At 36.7% G+C, this 16,277-nt stretch overlaps 1 protein-coding gene across 2 annotated transcripts; it reads left to right on the top strand.

Annotated features, from left to right (window-relative positions):
• Window positions 1–5,711: 5,711 nt before the first annotated feature.
• Window positions 5,712–7,330, top strand: LOC129437295 (T-cell ecto-ADP-ribosyltransferase 1). 2 transcript variants are annotated; one of them, XM_073862819.1, is made up of 4 exons: window positions 5,712–5,974; window positions 6,143–6,198; window positions 6,323–7,044; window positions 7,127–7,330. In XM_073862819.1, the coding sequence occupies exons 2-4, from the start codon at window positions 6,151–6,153 to the stop codon at window positions 7,224–7,226; spliced, it is 870 nt and encodes a 289-aa protein (XP_073718920.1). In that variant the 5' UTR covers window positions 5,712–5,974; window positions 6,143–6,150; the 3' UTR covers window positions 7,227–7,330. The 2 variants fall into 2 exon arrangements, with proteins under 2 accessions (XP_073718920.1, XP_073718921.1); XM_073862820.1 differs by having other exon boundaries at window positions 5,712–5,869.
• The last annotated feature ends 8,947 nt before the right edge of the window (window positions 7,331–16,277 follow it).

The raw sequence follows: 16,277 nt of genomic DNA on the forward strand, positions 1-16,277 counted from the left end.
GATATTTATATATGTATGTAATTGATGTAGTTTCTAGAAATGAGGTGATGAGTTTATGTACAAATAAGGAGAGGTCTTGGACACTTCTTTGTGCAACCAAGTGTTACTTTGTGTGGTTTAGGGGCTGTTTATTGGGGGGAAAGTTTGAAGACTGCTCCCTGTTATTTTTGAATTGCTATTTTTTAATAATTGTTTTTAACTTTTTTAACCAAAGTCATTTGCTTATGGTGATTCATAAACTCTTTTTAAATAAGTCTCAGAGTGAATTTATTTAATGAAAGAATATTACCTGAACCTGAAAAAATCATAGACCCAGGCTCTAGTGCTGAACCCAGTCGAGTCTGGCAAGGACATCACCCAAGGCTACCAAATAGCCTACCTGACAACGCACTCAAATGATGGTGAAATTAAAATCAGTTACTTTAATGTGGTTTTGTTTTATTGAAATGTGCATTTGCTTGGTGATGTAGTTAGTTTTAAATAACCACATCACCACATCATATAAAAATACAGAAATACAGGGAAATACAGATGGTATATAAACCCTACTGAAAAATCCAGCTAAGACCAGCATAAGCTGGTGAGCTGGTTTTAGCTGGTCTCCCAGCTTGGTTTTAGCTGGTATTACTGGTGTAGCAAGCTAGCCTAGCTGTGTTTTGTTACTTTTTGGACTTAGCTGGTCAGGCTGGAAGACTAGCTGCCCCACCAGCTTGACCAGCTACTGCCACCTTAAACCAGCTAAAACCAACTACCAGCTTATGCTGGTCTTTGGTGGATTTTTCAGTAGGGAATACAACACATCTGACAAAAGAAAGCTGGCATTCGCAAAGGAGATTCCCACACAGCAGGAGACTCCTATGCGGATCCGCGTTCAAGTCGCCAAACCCGCGTGACTGTCACATTCGTTTTGGAGCCGCGCAGAGGATCAGCTCCGCCTCCGGCAGCGCGGTAAATTGTACTGTCAAACAGCGGATCCTGAACGGACCCATCTCGGATCCTCGGACGCGCCTTTACTGAACGGTTAAACGATGCACGGTTCAGCTGAACCCTCTTTTGAGTAAGTATTGATTTATTGATAATTGTGCCAGTAAACATTGTTTTTTAATCATACTAATGATTGGAATGACGTTGATATTAGGAAAACTTTAGCATGTTCACTCGTGGATAATGGTTTAGCACTAGCTGTGCATTATGAAGTTTACATGTTGGCAATTTTGGTGTAGTGTATCTGCCATCTTCTTTATAATGAAAACTAATCTTTGGCAATTTACTCAATTGTTTGACTCGGTTCAGACTCACGGTCACACTGCAAGATGCCATGTGACCTAATCAGTGACTAAATGAATGCAGGTGTCAGTCAGTGACTAAATGAATGCAGGTCAGTGACTAAATGAATGCAGGTGTCAGTCAGTGACTAAATGAATGCAGGTGTCAGTCAGTGACTAAATGAATGCAGGTGTCAGTCAGTGACTAAATGAATGCAGGTGTCAGTCAAAGCGACTGTGTGGTTGGTAAAGACAATCTTCTCGTCTGTTATTTTGAGCATCTGTTAACAGGGTGATTTAACCAGAGGTGTGTAACGAATTCCATTTACAGCTTTGGGTAACTAGTACTTTTAAAGTGATTTTTAAAGATACATTTCCTCAAGTAAATTTCTAGTGAAAAACTGTACTTTTACGGCATTACTACGATAAGCATACTTGACTTTGCATGCTATACCATAAACATTTGTCTGTTTGATTACAGGCGCTGTGTTCAACCTGGCAACAGATCGGGCAACGAGGAGACGTGTAATGGGAGAAATGATTAAATAATAAAAACATTTTTGTTGAACAACTTGTCTTTCTCCAGTTATTCATTGTCAGATGTTTTAGCTGTGCATAGTGCAGCATTTCATTAAAGTTGTAGCCTAATAGATCAAGTATTTTATGTTTGCATTGACCTGGGCCTATAAAGCACTAAATTAGGTTTTGACCACAAAAATATTTTTTTTTAACAAAAACAGAATACACTATAACCTATAACTGTCCATAAATGGCAATTTTATATTTCCATTGAGTAGTAATTACTTTTGTACATTAAATTGATATCTTTTAGTGAAACTTTTCTGTTTGGCCTATTTACAATATTTTTAGGCTAAAAATACAAGACAATGCAGATTTAAGGTTTATATTGCTGCAGTAGCCAGGCCTAGTGATAATTTTGGTTTTATCCTTTAGTTAAGTTTATCCTATTTTATCATACAGTAAGAACAGAAGGGATTTTGAATTTGAAAGTGAGATAAACGGGTCCAAAACGGACCCGGTCCTGATAGCAATAAGCTCCGGAGCGGATCCGTAACGGAACCGCTCCGAAGTCAGTAGCTCCGGTCTGCATCTGTTGCGGATCCGTCCCGGAGATTGAGTCAGACTTTTAATGAGTCAGTTGCGGGTCCGCGGCGGATATATGAATCATTTTGCGCCACGGATGCGGAGCGGATGCAGCGCGAGGCCACGGCGGGTCCGCGATCCGCCTTCATTGCGGATCCGTCACTGCGCGCAAGTGGACCCCGACACGGGTCCGTTTAGCGGGTCCGTTCCGAAAGCCGCGATACCTCCGCGGCTGATCCGCCACGGAGTCCTTTTGCTGTGTGGGTTGTGTTGTTGTTTAAGTGAGGGACATGTGAGGATGCTTTTACATACTTCATTTATGAAATTACTCACTTGACAATGTGTATAAAAACTGCTCAAGTGTACTTGACTCTAACTTATTGTAGTATTGATCATGATAGGAGGATGTTTTTATGGGCCATCACACAGTGGATTTATAGAAATAAGACTACGAAACATCAAGACGGAAGCCAGCAGACCTACAGTTCATCGTCTTCCACCCATGCCATCTGGGAAAAATGTTGCCGGCAGTAAATGTTGTGGGAATTCTGCTGTCTCATACCTGTGGGACTTGGTGCTGATAGGCATTGTTACTTATATTAAAGAAGTTATTTTTCATGCAGCAACATTACCTAATGATGTATGTTGTTTAATTTCTGTAGGCTGGTTCCAGCGTGACCTCTTTGTTACTGAATGGATGAAAGGGTGTCTGAAATCAGCTCAGTCATAGTTGGGTTCCAATGGTTCTCCAGGTCACTTCAGTTCTAAAGAGAACCAAAAAAGAACTGTATATATACCAAAGGGACTGAGGTCACATTCGGCTAGTCCCTTTTCTGGTACACTTTAAGTGAACTGGGTATTGGTACTTTAAAATGAAGTATGTGTGAAAACACCCTATGGTGCATTTGAAGAGTTTGGTTGTAAAATACATTTTTTTGTCAGAAGATGTTTTTTATTATTATGTTATCATGTGTTTTATGGTGCTACTTAGCTGTATTTTTTAGTTATGAATGCTTAAATCAAAACAAACCAACTGCAGTTTGATATTAATTATCAAAAAAGTAGTTTTTTAAAAGATTAAAAAACTGAGTTATCTCGTTTGGAAGGAAACTTTTTATTTTATAACACATATTCTGTGTTAAATTTAATTCATTATGTGTTGTCCCTGAGCACACTCAGGAGCCCATTTCAGAAAGGTGGCACTCCAATGCGCAGCTTATTAATACCAAACAAAGTGAACAAGTTGGTATTTCTGGCCAGAAACATCGAAATTTAAAGGAACAGTATGTAAGAAATGTATATCAATGAATCATAAAATGGCCCTGATATGTCACTAGACATTAAGAAATCATTTTCATTTCAAATACTTATATCACTGACAACAGTGGTCTAGTCAGGATATTGTCATTTAAAAAGTGAAGTTGCAGCCCTCAACTGATGTTTATGTTGTCTTGTTGTGTATTGACCACCAGTTGTGTGATTGCAATACCAGTTTTGGCCACAATCCTACATACTGTTACTTTAAACATGTTCTGTGTAACGTTATTTACATCCCAAAAATCGGTCTGATTTTTGTTTCCGTTTTCTTGTTCTTGACGTTGGCTGAATTCTGTGTTTATATTTTAAACTGCCGCTTCAGTGCAGTATAGCCACAGAGCTATTTAACAATGAGCACGATCTCCAGAGACACTACAACATGCTACTAATAATTTATTAATAAGGGCTGTTTTCTTGTAGAAAATTAAATATTTTAAGCTTGGAGTCTCTACTTTCTGCAGACATGCATCACTTTGAGATATCTTTTACTGTAAGAAAGTTATTTACACTTACTTTACACTATCACCCCCCCCCACACACACAATTTTTTTATATGATTTAATATTCACATATTTCATATTTTTCAAGTATGACAAACATGGGCAAGTCTTATATCAAATGAAAGGTCTCATTCTACATCGTTATTTTTGTTCTATTATCATCAGATATCCAACAATTGTTGAATGAATAATGAGGTAAAAAAATCGTCTTTTGTAAATGTATGTGAAAGTTGAGCGTGAACTGCCTCAGATAGCACAGATAGCCACAAATGATACACCATCTTTTCTCTTAGGTCCTACTCTAAAAAATGAGTCCATTCACAGCATTTTCTTTGGTTGTGTGCATAATTAATCCCTTGCTATTTATTATATGTGCAAAAAATTAATATTTATATGAAAAATGTATTTTCACTCCCTTCAGTAAAATAAGAAGAACTTTTGAATTTGAATAAAGAGATCATTATTTTTCTGTTGCTGCTAACAACCAGAACTGTCTGCAGTCTGCTAGAGCACAAAGAACCAGAGTTATACACTATCAAAACAGTATTTACAACATAAAAAAATAAAATTTGGCGTTTCCTCATATGAAATACAACATAAATAACAATATTTATCATAAACAGCAGCTTTTTATGTAACTTCAAAGGGTTTTCTGCAAAATGATATAAAGAAATGGCATTTATTCCACTGTTTGTGGTTATGGGGACACTTAGTATTATTTTTAGTATTTTAGTAATATTTTTAGGCAGAAATTGAATACAAAAAGGGTATTATTCCTCCCATCAGTTGGAGTAAAATAACTTTTGCATAGATTATGATAGAGAGAAAATTCCTTTTTCCCCTGTAAGCTGAATCAAACAACAAAAACTGTCTGCAGGTTTCGTTCCCACTCAGGGCCAGAGTTATACACTTTTAAATACAGACTTTAGAAAAAAACATCAAAAAGCGGCTATTTATTTTTGTGTTTATTAGAGAACTGACAACACATATGACCATGCTGAGCACTTTCAACAGTGTTTTGTGTAATTTCAAAGGGTTTCCTATTAAATGATACCAAACTTTTGTATGTACACCTCTGCATGTGGGTATGGGAAGCTTTTGAAATTGGGTAGGCCAAATCCAGGCGGAAATCCCCAAAATAGCCTCAGAGTGTAAGAGGTTTTTAATAACTTGTGCCCAGTTTATTTACATCTGATATTTAACCGTGATGAAAAAGTAAATGTACACATCAACTCAAGTAGCAATTTTTCACAATTTTTAAAAATATATGCTCGTAGTTGCTGTACACTTACAGCAGTACTTTCAGTTTTAGTAATGAAAAGTATCCAGACCTCTTTGTCACGTGGTGTTGCCATGGTGAATCCTAATATTGAGTGGATTGATTTAACTCAGATCAGCTGTTCTGAAACAAAAAACTCAAAGTTTCTCATCTCAGAGTAAGTCAATTCAGAGTTCAAGTTTTAACTCAAGAGTTGGTTGAACTTCCTTATTGAAACAGGCCCCTGTGGGACATCACATGTTGTGTTGTTATTAATACATTTGTTTTAAGAGTGCAAAAAACAGCACAAATTTGCAAGCAGGAAAAACATCAAGCTGAAAAACAGGAAATACAGTTGCAAGATAAAACAGTATGTTAAAGTGTGAAGTTCAGTTCAACTTGCACAGAGACTTGGTGATCACCAGGTCAGTATTCTATTCATTTCTTTCTAATACAATTCTTCAATAAAACGAATCAATTTACACATCTCTCTACTGTACCCATTATTCCATCTGGAAAATCCACAACAGGTGAGTTCAGACTTTTTTCACTAAACTTTGCTTCATATTATGATGTAGCTTATCTTTTTGTGGATATATGCTTTTTATATGAAAAGGTCATTCTAATTATTTGATCAGCATACATTAATCAACTTCATTTTTCATCTTTTTCCTGCATTAAATTTGTTTGTACAACAGCTGATACAATGGGAAGTGTGCAATTTTCTGCATTGCACTTTGTACTTTTCTACAGTGTAAGCCTGCTATACACAACATATCTCATAATTACATCACAACTGTTCAACTTATACTGATCACACTTTGTGGGGTTTAGAGGTTCATTTTTTTACTTCCACTGTGATTTGATCCTACTTTCAGACGGTGGCATGTGTAGCTGATGAAGTGATAAAATTAGACATGTTTCCTGAAGTTGTAGATTACAAAACTTGCCGGGATGAGATGCTTCAAAGAGTCATAAAACCAGGAGGTCTGCTGCAAAGAGAGCTCAACACCAATAAAGATTTTAAGTTGATGTGGAAAGCTAATGCAACATGTGGGACGAAGATTCCAGGTGGAACACAAGAGCACATGGCTGCATTGAAGAGCTATGCAGATGCTAATAGAAGATTTCATAAATCTTTCAACACACAACTTTATAACAAGGGCACAAACATCACAATGTACCAAGATCAGTTTTCCTTCAAATCTCTTCACTTCCTACTGACAGATGGCATGCAACTTTTAAGCAATGAAACCATGACATGTCGAAATGTGTATTCTGGCACAGAGAAAAAGTACAATATAGCAGTTGGTGATAAAATCAGATTTGGGAGATTTTATCCAGCACATCTGTCATTTAGTGATGCACATGAGAGTGCAGTAGACACTGATGGGACCATTTTTAACATCACTTCTTGTACTGTGGTCAGTCTTGATGAAAGTGGGTGTGGGTCAGAGGAAATCGATCTGCTAATATCCCCCAATGAAGCTTTCCAGGTTGAGGACATCAGGAAAGTTGGCCCTAAAGATGAAGAAATTACAATGGTCATCTTAAAGCCATCTGCTTTTCACAGCTCTTTCGACTGTAGCTACCTGTTCAGGTAAGCAGAGAATAACACTAAACACTTGTTTATATAAAACTCATTATTGTGATAAGTTGACTTAAAGTTGCTCTTTCTGCAGCTCGTCCACATCTGATGAATCCTCTTCTAATTTGCTGAGTTCCAGATTAATGAACGTGATGACTCCCTTTTTGATGGTGTGCATGCTGTATACACACTGACTTTGTAATATATAAATAATTCTGTATTGTCTTCAAGATGCCTAAACTCATAAAAAATTAAATGCATCATTCATTTTCCTTAAAAAAATAACATGTTTTTTCTTGTTTTAAAATAAACAAGATTTTTTAAAACCATGTTGGTGTCTAGAACTGATTTTCTAAAATATGTTATAATATTTCTAAATTCCAGTAGGCCTGTCTGTCACTATTAAATTATTCAATTACAGTTTATACCATTTTGAGTATTCACATGGGGATGATAAACTTTACAGACAAAGGTCATGTTTGCTAAAAAATTAACCAGTTTTGCAATTAAATTGTAAACTTTTTAAATAATCATCAAAATAATAATCACCAGATTACTTGATTACCAATATATACCAACATGACAACATCCAGTAGGCTTATCAGACTGCATATTTATAGTTTTAACTCTGCAAAAAATGACTTTTACTTTTTGCTGTTAGTAGATATATCTAAAAATTCTTAAATCAAGATTAATTTTCTTGATGAGCAAAATGACCTAAGAAAATAAGTCTAGTTTTTAGATAAAAAATATAAACTTTAAGTGAATTTTAGGGATGCACCGATACCGATACTGGTATCGGCCTCGATACCACATTTTCTAAAGTACTCGTACATGTTAAAAGTCCCCCGATACCGGGGATCAATACCACAGTCTGAGAAATGTACATGTAAGGGACATGTAAGGGGTTAATGCCTCTTGTGTTGTCCAAAGAGGCAGAGTTTACAACAAACTGAAAAGTTGAGTTTTTTTTATTAATTATTTATTCTGTAATATTTTGCATACAACATGCTTTTCATTTTAAATAAATGTTCTTAATTCCAAACTAGTCCCTTGTTTTTTGTTAAATGATATGACTTAAGCTGTTACCTGTAAATTTAAATCATGTTTTTTTTATTAAGTACTCGGTATCGGCAAGTACTGAAATGCTCGTACTCGTATTCCAAAAAAGTGGTATCGGTGCATCCCTTAAAACAAGCAAAAATATCTGCCATTGGGGTGAGAATTTTTTTCTTGAATGAAGTGTTTAAAATTTTTGTAACTTATTTTTAGATTTTTGTTCTTTTTGCTTGTTTTAAGCTCAAATTCACTTTAAATTTGACATCTAATGCGATGTCCTTAACTTAACACATCTCTGTGTAATTTTTGGAACAACAAATATATGTTGTTTTAACACATCTTGTGTTGTCCATTTGATTTATTTGAACTCAAAATCAACAGGAAAATTAAAATGAACACATCTTTTCTTAGAGTGTAGTAGTCGAGCTGTCTAAAAAGATGTCGCAGCAGGTAATTTCTTAAACTCCCCCTTTAAGGCGTTTTCTTATCAGCCCATGAAATGAAATAAAACTACAAACCGCTAGGCATAGACTTAAGAAACTTGACATCAAGGTAATGCCCACTTACCCTGATTCACAGCATCTATTTGGTGCCCGCCGGCGTATTATACCCTACACTGTAAAAATTATTTGTTGAAACAACTAGACTAAGTCAAGTCATATTGTTGCTTTGACTCAGTTAAGTTTGGGACACATGAGTGTTAAGTTACCTCAACTTACAAGTAGATGTTGCAAAAAGAATAAAATTACTGAGCATGCAGAAATTGGAGTTGAGTGAACTGTAAAACATGTTGACTAATATATCAAGCATGGACAACTTCAAACCAAAAATATCTTTGTTGATTCAGCTTCATCATGTCATTAAAGGAATAGTCTACTCATTTTCAATATTAAACTATGTTATTACCTTAACTAAGAATTGTTGATACATCCCTCTATCATCTGTGTGCGTGCACGTAAGCGCTGGAGCGCGCTGCGACGCTTCGATAGCATTTAGCTTAGCCCCATTCATTCAATGGTACCATTTAGAGATAAAGTTAGAAGTGACCAAACACATCAACGTTTTTCCTATTTAAGACGAGTAGTTATACGAGCAAGTTTGGTGGTACAAAATAAAACGCAGCTCTTTTCTAAGCGGATTTAAAAGAGGAACTATATTTTATGGCGTAATAGCACTTATGGGAGTACTTCGACTCGGCGCAGTAACACCCTCCCTCTCCCATTATGAGAGGGAGAAGGGGAGCGGACTTTTCAGGAGAGTCGAAGTACTCCCAAAAGTGCTATTACGTCATAAAATATAGTTCCTCTTTTAAATCCGCTTAGAAAAGAGCTGCGTTTTATTTTGTACCACCAAACTTGCTCGTATAACTAGGAAAAAAGCAGAAACTTTACATAGAAACAAACAGTTTTGTATGTTTTTGGACATTTTTAAGCACACTGCGTAATTGCATCACGTCCGCAGCTTTGCTTGCTGTGAGATAACGATTATTAATCAGGTTCTCAAGGTGAGCACTAGCCAATCAGATTACAGCTTGCATGCTAGGTCCACCCACTGCCACAGAAATCTGCTGGAGAGTGCTTCTGCCCTTGTCTTAAAGCCCTTAGTTTCAACAGCAACAACATAAACAAACTGCTTTTGTGCACCAAACTTCACTTCCATTATACCTCCCATAAAATCAATACCAACATAGTAAACCTTTGCAGGTGTTTTGAAGTAATTCGCTGATTAGGGTTTGACACAATGACTTTCCAATATTGAACTTTTTCACATAAATCTATTTTTTTGAGACTGAATTTTTGGTTTTCATTATCTGTAAGCCATAATCATCAAAATTTCAAAAAATAAAGGCTTGAAATATTTCACTCTATGGGTAATGAATGTAATATATGGGAGTCACCAAAAAATTGACATTTTCATATTTTAATGTTTTTGAGATGTACCTGTTTTTATTTTATTGTAGTGAGGCTATGTTTGAAAAGCACTCTCTGTTAATTTATTGGATTGTCATTGTTCGAGTTTAATTTCACTAGCTTGCCCCACCGACTGGCGAGATTTGACGCAGGGAGTAGTAATTAACATAGATATATATAATAAAGGCTAGATGTCTCGCACTGCTGGCCAATGGAGGTCGACGTCTGCCATAGATATATACACTAGATGTCTCCTTGGGGTTCTAAGCATGCGTCAAAACCGCCGCCATCTTGGAACAGGGGTCTTGTCATAGGAAGTAGCTAGGTAAGACTGCTTGCCAGCATGAATGATATAAACCAACCCTCATGTCTCTATGATGTTCTGATGCAGAGATACAGGCTTTTTAAATTGGCTGCTAGGGTACCTCTGTTTGGTTGCAAGAGAGTGAATTGGCATCTAACAGTGATTATGTTCCAAGCCACAAGTGAAACGATCCAACCCTTTATGGTGTTCTGATGCAGAGATATAGTGCTTTGTTTATTCCATTGCCAGGTTACTGTATTTCGTTGCTTGGCAGTGGTATGGCAGGCCAAAGATGATACTCCATAGGCTACTTCCCAGTATGAATGATATAAACCAACCCCTATGTGCCATGATATTCAGATTTTAAGATGTAACTGTTTAAATTTGTGTTGCTAAGGTCCTCAACAGTGGTTGCTAGGACGTGGCTTGACACCTTCTTGATGACCCTGAGAGACTGATTGGATGCTGGAGTAAAATGAGCCCACCCACTTGTCTCAGTGACACCATGATGCAAAAATGTTCAGTAAAAAAGCCCTGTCAATCCTAAATATCATAGTAAGAAAAGTACATTGCTTTCCTTTCATCATGTATTTCTATTGGGGCGACATCATTTGCTCCCCAGGGTACAACTTACACCCTATTTGGACATATGTTCTTACAGAGCCTGCCAGCCATTTTAAATGTAGTAACCTGGTAGTAACCCAAGTTTCTCCGAAATCCTCACTTGGAGCTATGAACTCTTTCACACCCATTTCGGAAATCCTGCACCCGATCGCTTAAAAAGTCATAGTACACCTCTTCTCAGTAAAGGTTGATTTGAGCCCTCATTTATGGATTTACGACAAACCATGCGGGACGAGTTAAGGGCTCGTTATAGTTGTGCGTAGGTCCTACGGCATAGCCACCACAGTGTAGGTTACGCATCGTTTTTCATTTATACTTTTGCGTTGTCATCCACGTCGAAGTGCAAACACACGCGCAGACCCCTGGTAGACAGTATCCACGCGCGTTGCCACAGTAGCAGCATGACCATAAATGAAGTAGCATCTTGGCCAGCGAAGAAGAAACAGCAACTTGTTGTGTATGATTTACGATGACCACCAATGATGGAAGTAAATAAACAACGACTATTGTTGCTTTTTGAGTTAAATCACTCCTCAACTTGGCCTGTTTTTATTTTCACCGTCGCAAACGGAAATACCTTTTTTTACTTGATGGGAGGAGTTCTAGTGGACCAATCACAGCGCTTGCGGTCTGCGTAGAACTGACGTGCTGTTAAAAATTTGACAAGGTGCACGTCAGGCTACGCAGAGCTCAAAGATGCTACAGATGATGTATAGATACGGCAAACTTTTGTGCGGATGGAAGAAGAAGAATAATATCCCTGAGGAATAATAATAGTGATGCTTTGCATAAATGCAAGCACAACGTAGACTTTAAACTTCTGAATGATAGTATAATTATATTTTCATTCAGAAGATATATATGCAATGTAACTACTGTATATATATAGTTTAGAGTTTAGTATTATTTTAAAATGTGGAAGAAATATCTGTATATTTAATATTAGTATATATAGTAGTTTATATACTTGTCACTATATATAATAGTTGCATAGTGTCATATATCACCATCTTGTCTCTAATATTTTATGCGTTTTATATTTTTTAATATTGATCCATTGCTCCAAGGTACAAGCCACTGTTTTAAAGGGGCCATGGCATGAAAATCTGAATTTTTCATGTTTAAGTGCTATGATTGGGTCCCTAGTCCTTCTATCAACCTAGAAAATGTGAAAAAGATCAACCCAGTAACTTAGTTTTGGTAAACCTCTACAAGCACAAAAATAGGTCGTTGAAATTTGGATCTCCTTATGATGTCATAAGGAGCTCTTATTATAATAATACCACCCCTTAATCTGCACTATCCAATCACAGCACTGCCATTTAGTGCAGAGAAAAGCACAATTGACTTTTAATTGCAACAAACCACCATCATTGTGATCAGTGTTTGAATTTCATCAGTTCATTTGCATTTTAAAGGGCACACCCAAAACTGCACATTTTTGCACACACCTACAAAGTGGCAATTTAAACATGTTATAATAAATTATTTATATGGTATTTTGAGCTAAAACTTCACATATGTACTCTGGGGTACCAAAGATTTATTTGACATCTTAAAAAAGTCTTGTGACATGGCCCCATTTATTTCTTAGTCCTTCATATATTTTGTCTATATGTAAAATAAATGTTGAAAATGTTTTTGCATATTTAGAAATTAAAACAGAGTGCAATATTGTCCTATTGTGTGTGTGTTGTTTATAGTGTATGTGGCTGGTTCTTAGTTTTTCTTGCTGTAAGTTTCAATGAGAGCCAGCAGAGGGAGCAGAGAGACAAGAAAATATACAGCTCCATTCAACTCAATCCTGAATTCAGTCACAGCAGTGACATTAAAATATGTGGGAAAATGACTGGTATGGTTTGTTTTATGTATATTTTACACCAAATCTAAGCATGGAAAGAATCTCTTTTTTTGTCTGTATTAATAAGCTGTACAGTTATGGTTTCATGATATAGACCATACTGTTAAAGTTTTCCTCAGCAGACGCAAATACATCCAATAAGAGACTACATGTAGTTGTGACAGCTCACCAGTGAGAAGCATTTAACACAACTTAATGTTGGATGAGCTTCCTATAAATTATTGCTTAAAGAGAATCAAATATTTAGCTACGTGTATGAAGGAGTTTTATTTCACTTGACAGGCCATTTAAACGTCTCTTATATGGACTGCCACTTTAAAAATTGCTGTAGCAGCTGTTTGTTTAAAACATGCTAAAACTTTAAAAAGTTGCCAGTAAATAACATTTAAATCTACAGTAAATTACTGACAAACAGCTGCATAACTACAGCAATTTTTTACAGTATATGCATAAGAATAAAAACATTTCTGTGTTCAATAAATACTACAAACCAACCTTTATCAAATCCTGAAGAGAATGACTGTGGAAAATATCATGTATCATCTAGTAAGCAAATATTTATATGTCCACTGTACTGTTTTGGTGCAGAAATTCCTAAAACAGCACTGGAAAGTCAAGGTGGACGCCAAATCCAAATAGCAGGTTGGATTGATCAAAAGAACCACATTTGGAGAAGCTGGCGTGTAGCTGATGGGAGTGCGTTACGGACTTTAGGCTTTAACCACCCCATGGAAGTGCACCCACCCGCAATGTTTAGGAGTTTTCTGGACCATAAGAGCAGATGATTTTCTATAATGCAGACAGTAAGGTATCTGCTGGTATCAAGCTGAGCTCCAGGGTAAAGTCTTCCCGCTGTTTGATGTGTGCTGGCACAAGCGTGAAGCCAACAAAGTGCATAAGCACTAACTCAGAGCTAAAGAGCTTGATGCTTGAAATTCTCCAATAAGAACATCATGCTTCAAAATGGATGTCTTTCAGTATGCTTAACAATAATGCTTTGAGGACATGTTTAAAGGTGCCAATTTTAGAGCTCATCTTAAAGGAACATTAGCTGAATGAGAGTTCTTAAGCATTGAAATGATCCGTTTTTTAAACACATTCATTCATGAAATCACTTGAAGAGAATCGTTGTCTTTACTGTGTTGATGTTTTTTCTATTAAGACAGAAAGTTGGCAAGGAACGTCGAATGGCAAATGAGCAATTCTATTGTCAAAAGCACGGATGTTCCTGCTATTGGCAGTCAGAAGCAGGCCTGAAACCCAGCCTGGTCTCACTCAAAACTTAATTTTATGTACATTTAATCATGTACTGATGCATACAATGTACACATATTCGAAACATTTAATCATAGCATTAAAGCAACACAATAACAAATCTAGGTATTTTAATTATTAATTAAAAAAATTGCACGTGTAGATTACATACAAATCAGACTGTTACCACTTTGTTCGTTTAAATGGGGAATCATCAAAATGAATGCCACAATGTAAAAAATTATTTGCTGCCTTAAAATTTTTAGTTACATCAACTCAAATTTTAACTTACTATTATTTATCTTTAACTTCATTTTATAAGTTGTAGCAACTAATCTCTTGACAAGATAAACAATGAGAGTTGATTCAACAACAAAAAAATTAAGGCAGCAAAGATTTTTTACAGTGCTGTAAATCTGGAACACCACAAGGATCTGTTCTAGGGCCTTTGCTATTCTCAATATACGCTCACCTAAAGGTTTATTAGGAACACCTGTTCAATTTCTCATTAATGCAATTATCTAATCAAATGGCAGTTGCTTCAATGCATTTAGGGGTGTGGTCCTGGTCAAGACAATCTCCTGAACTCCAAACTGAATGTCAGAATGGGAAAGAAAGGTGATTTAAGCAATTTTGAGTGTGGCATGGTTGATGGTGCCAGACGGGCCGGTCTGAGTATTTCACAATCTGCTCAGTTACTGGGATTTTCACGCACAACCATTTCTAGGGTTTACAAAGAATGGTGTGTAAAGGGAAAAACATCCAGTATGCGGCAGTCCTGTCTTGTTGATGCTAGAGGTCAGAGGAGAATGGGCTGACTGATTCAAGCTGATAGAAGAGCAACTTTGACTGAAATAACCACTCGTTACAACCGAGGTATGCAGCAAAGCATTTGTGAAGCCACAACACACACAACTTGAGGCCGATGAGCTACAACAGCAGAAGACCCCACTGGGTACCACTCATCTCCACTAAAAATAGGAAAAAAAGGCTACAATTTGCACAAGCTCACCAAAATTGGACAGTTGAAGACTGGAAAAATGTTGCCTGGTCTGATGAGTCTCGATTTCTGTTGAGACATTCAGATGGTAGAGGCAGAATTTGGCGTAAACAGAATGAGAACATTGATCCATCATGCCTTGTTACCACTGTGCAGGCTGGTGGTGGTGTTGTAGTGGTGTGGGGGATGTTTTCTTGGCACACTTTAGGCCCCTTAGTGCCAATTGGGCATCGTTTAAATGCCACGGCCTACCTGAGCATTGTTTCTGACCATGTCCATCCCTTATGACCACCATAACATGTTTGAAAAGATTAAAGTTGCACCTATATCATTGCTAAAAACAAACTTATTTTGTGTATTTTGTATAATACAATGTGTCCATGTAGTTTATGGTTAAAAAACACATTATTTCCACATACCGTACATTTTTTTGTAGCTCCAGATCCTGCCTTCCTTAAACGCTTTGATTTTGTACAAAACCTATTTTGGCTTGAATACCTCTGAGGTCAGCAGGAAATACAACCGTCCGACGTTAACTTACAGGCTGTGAGTCCGAAGCGGGAGCAATTATGATAATGTTGTCTTGTCTACATCACCAATCCCACGAAGTAAACTGTTGCCTACAATCCGTGTGTTTGTTATAGTCCAAGAAAAGAGATTTACGTTGGAGACAATATCATCATCATTTGCCTTGGGGTTTGTACCTTTTGTCAAATCAAATCAAAATTTATTTGTTGCCCCTGAAATACATTTTGAAATTTATGTTAAAATGTGAAGGTTAAAACTAAATTCTGTGTGATGATCATGCCGAATTCTGACACTGTCAGAAAACTATTGTAGGCTATCTTTGGACCCAAGACCGGGAAAACGGCCATCTTTGAACCTCTCTCACTGTATGACATAGGACCACCAATGAGGAGCCACGATCACAGAAATCGCGACGATTGTTTCACAATGCCAATCTCTCATCTGGGACAACTAATAATCGTGCAATGTATCTCGGGCTTTAGACGGAGCTGTGATGCAATCCTTAACTTTTTTGGTTAAAAATACTTAACAATCAGTCATTGAGCTAAAATCAGTGTTGAAAATTTACTTAATTACCTTACCTTACCTTACCCAAATTCAAACAAATAATTATTTATAATTTTGCAAAACATCTTAATCTGATTTCATTTGACCAATTTTAAGGTAAGTACATAAAGCAACCTGCAATTTTATGTTTCAAACAGA

This window comes from Misgurnus anguillicaudatus, chromosome 24 (assembly GCF_027580225.2).
Source record: "Misgurnus anguillicaudatus chromosome 24, ASM2758022v2, whole genome shotgun sequence".
In the NCBI taxonomy this organism is placed as follows: Eukaryota; Metazoa; Chordata; class Actinopteri; order Cypriniformes; family Cobitidae; genus Misgurnus; species Misgurnus anguillicaudatus.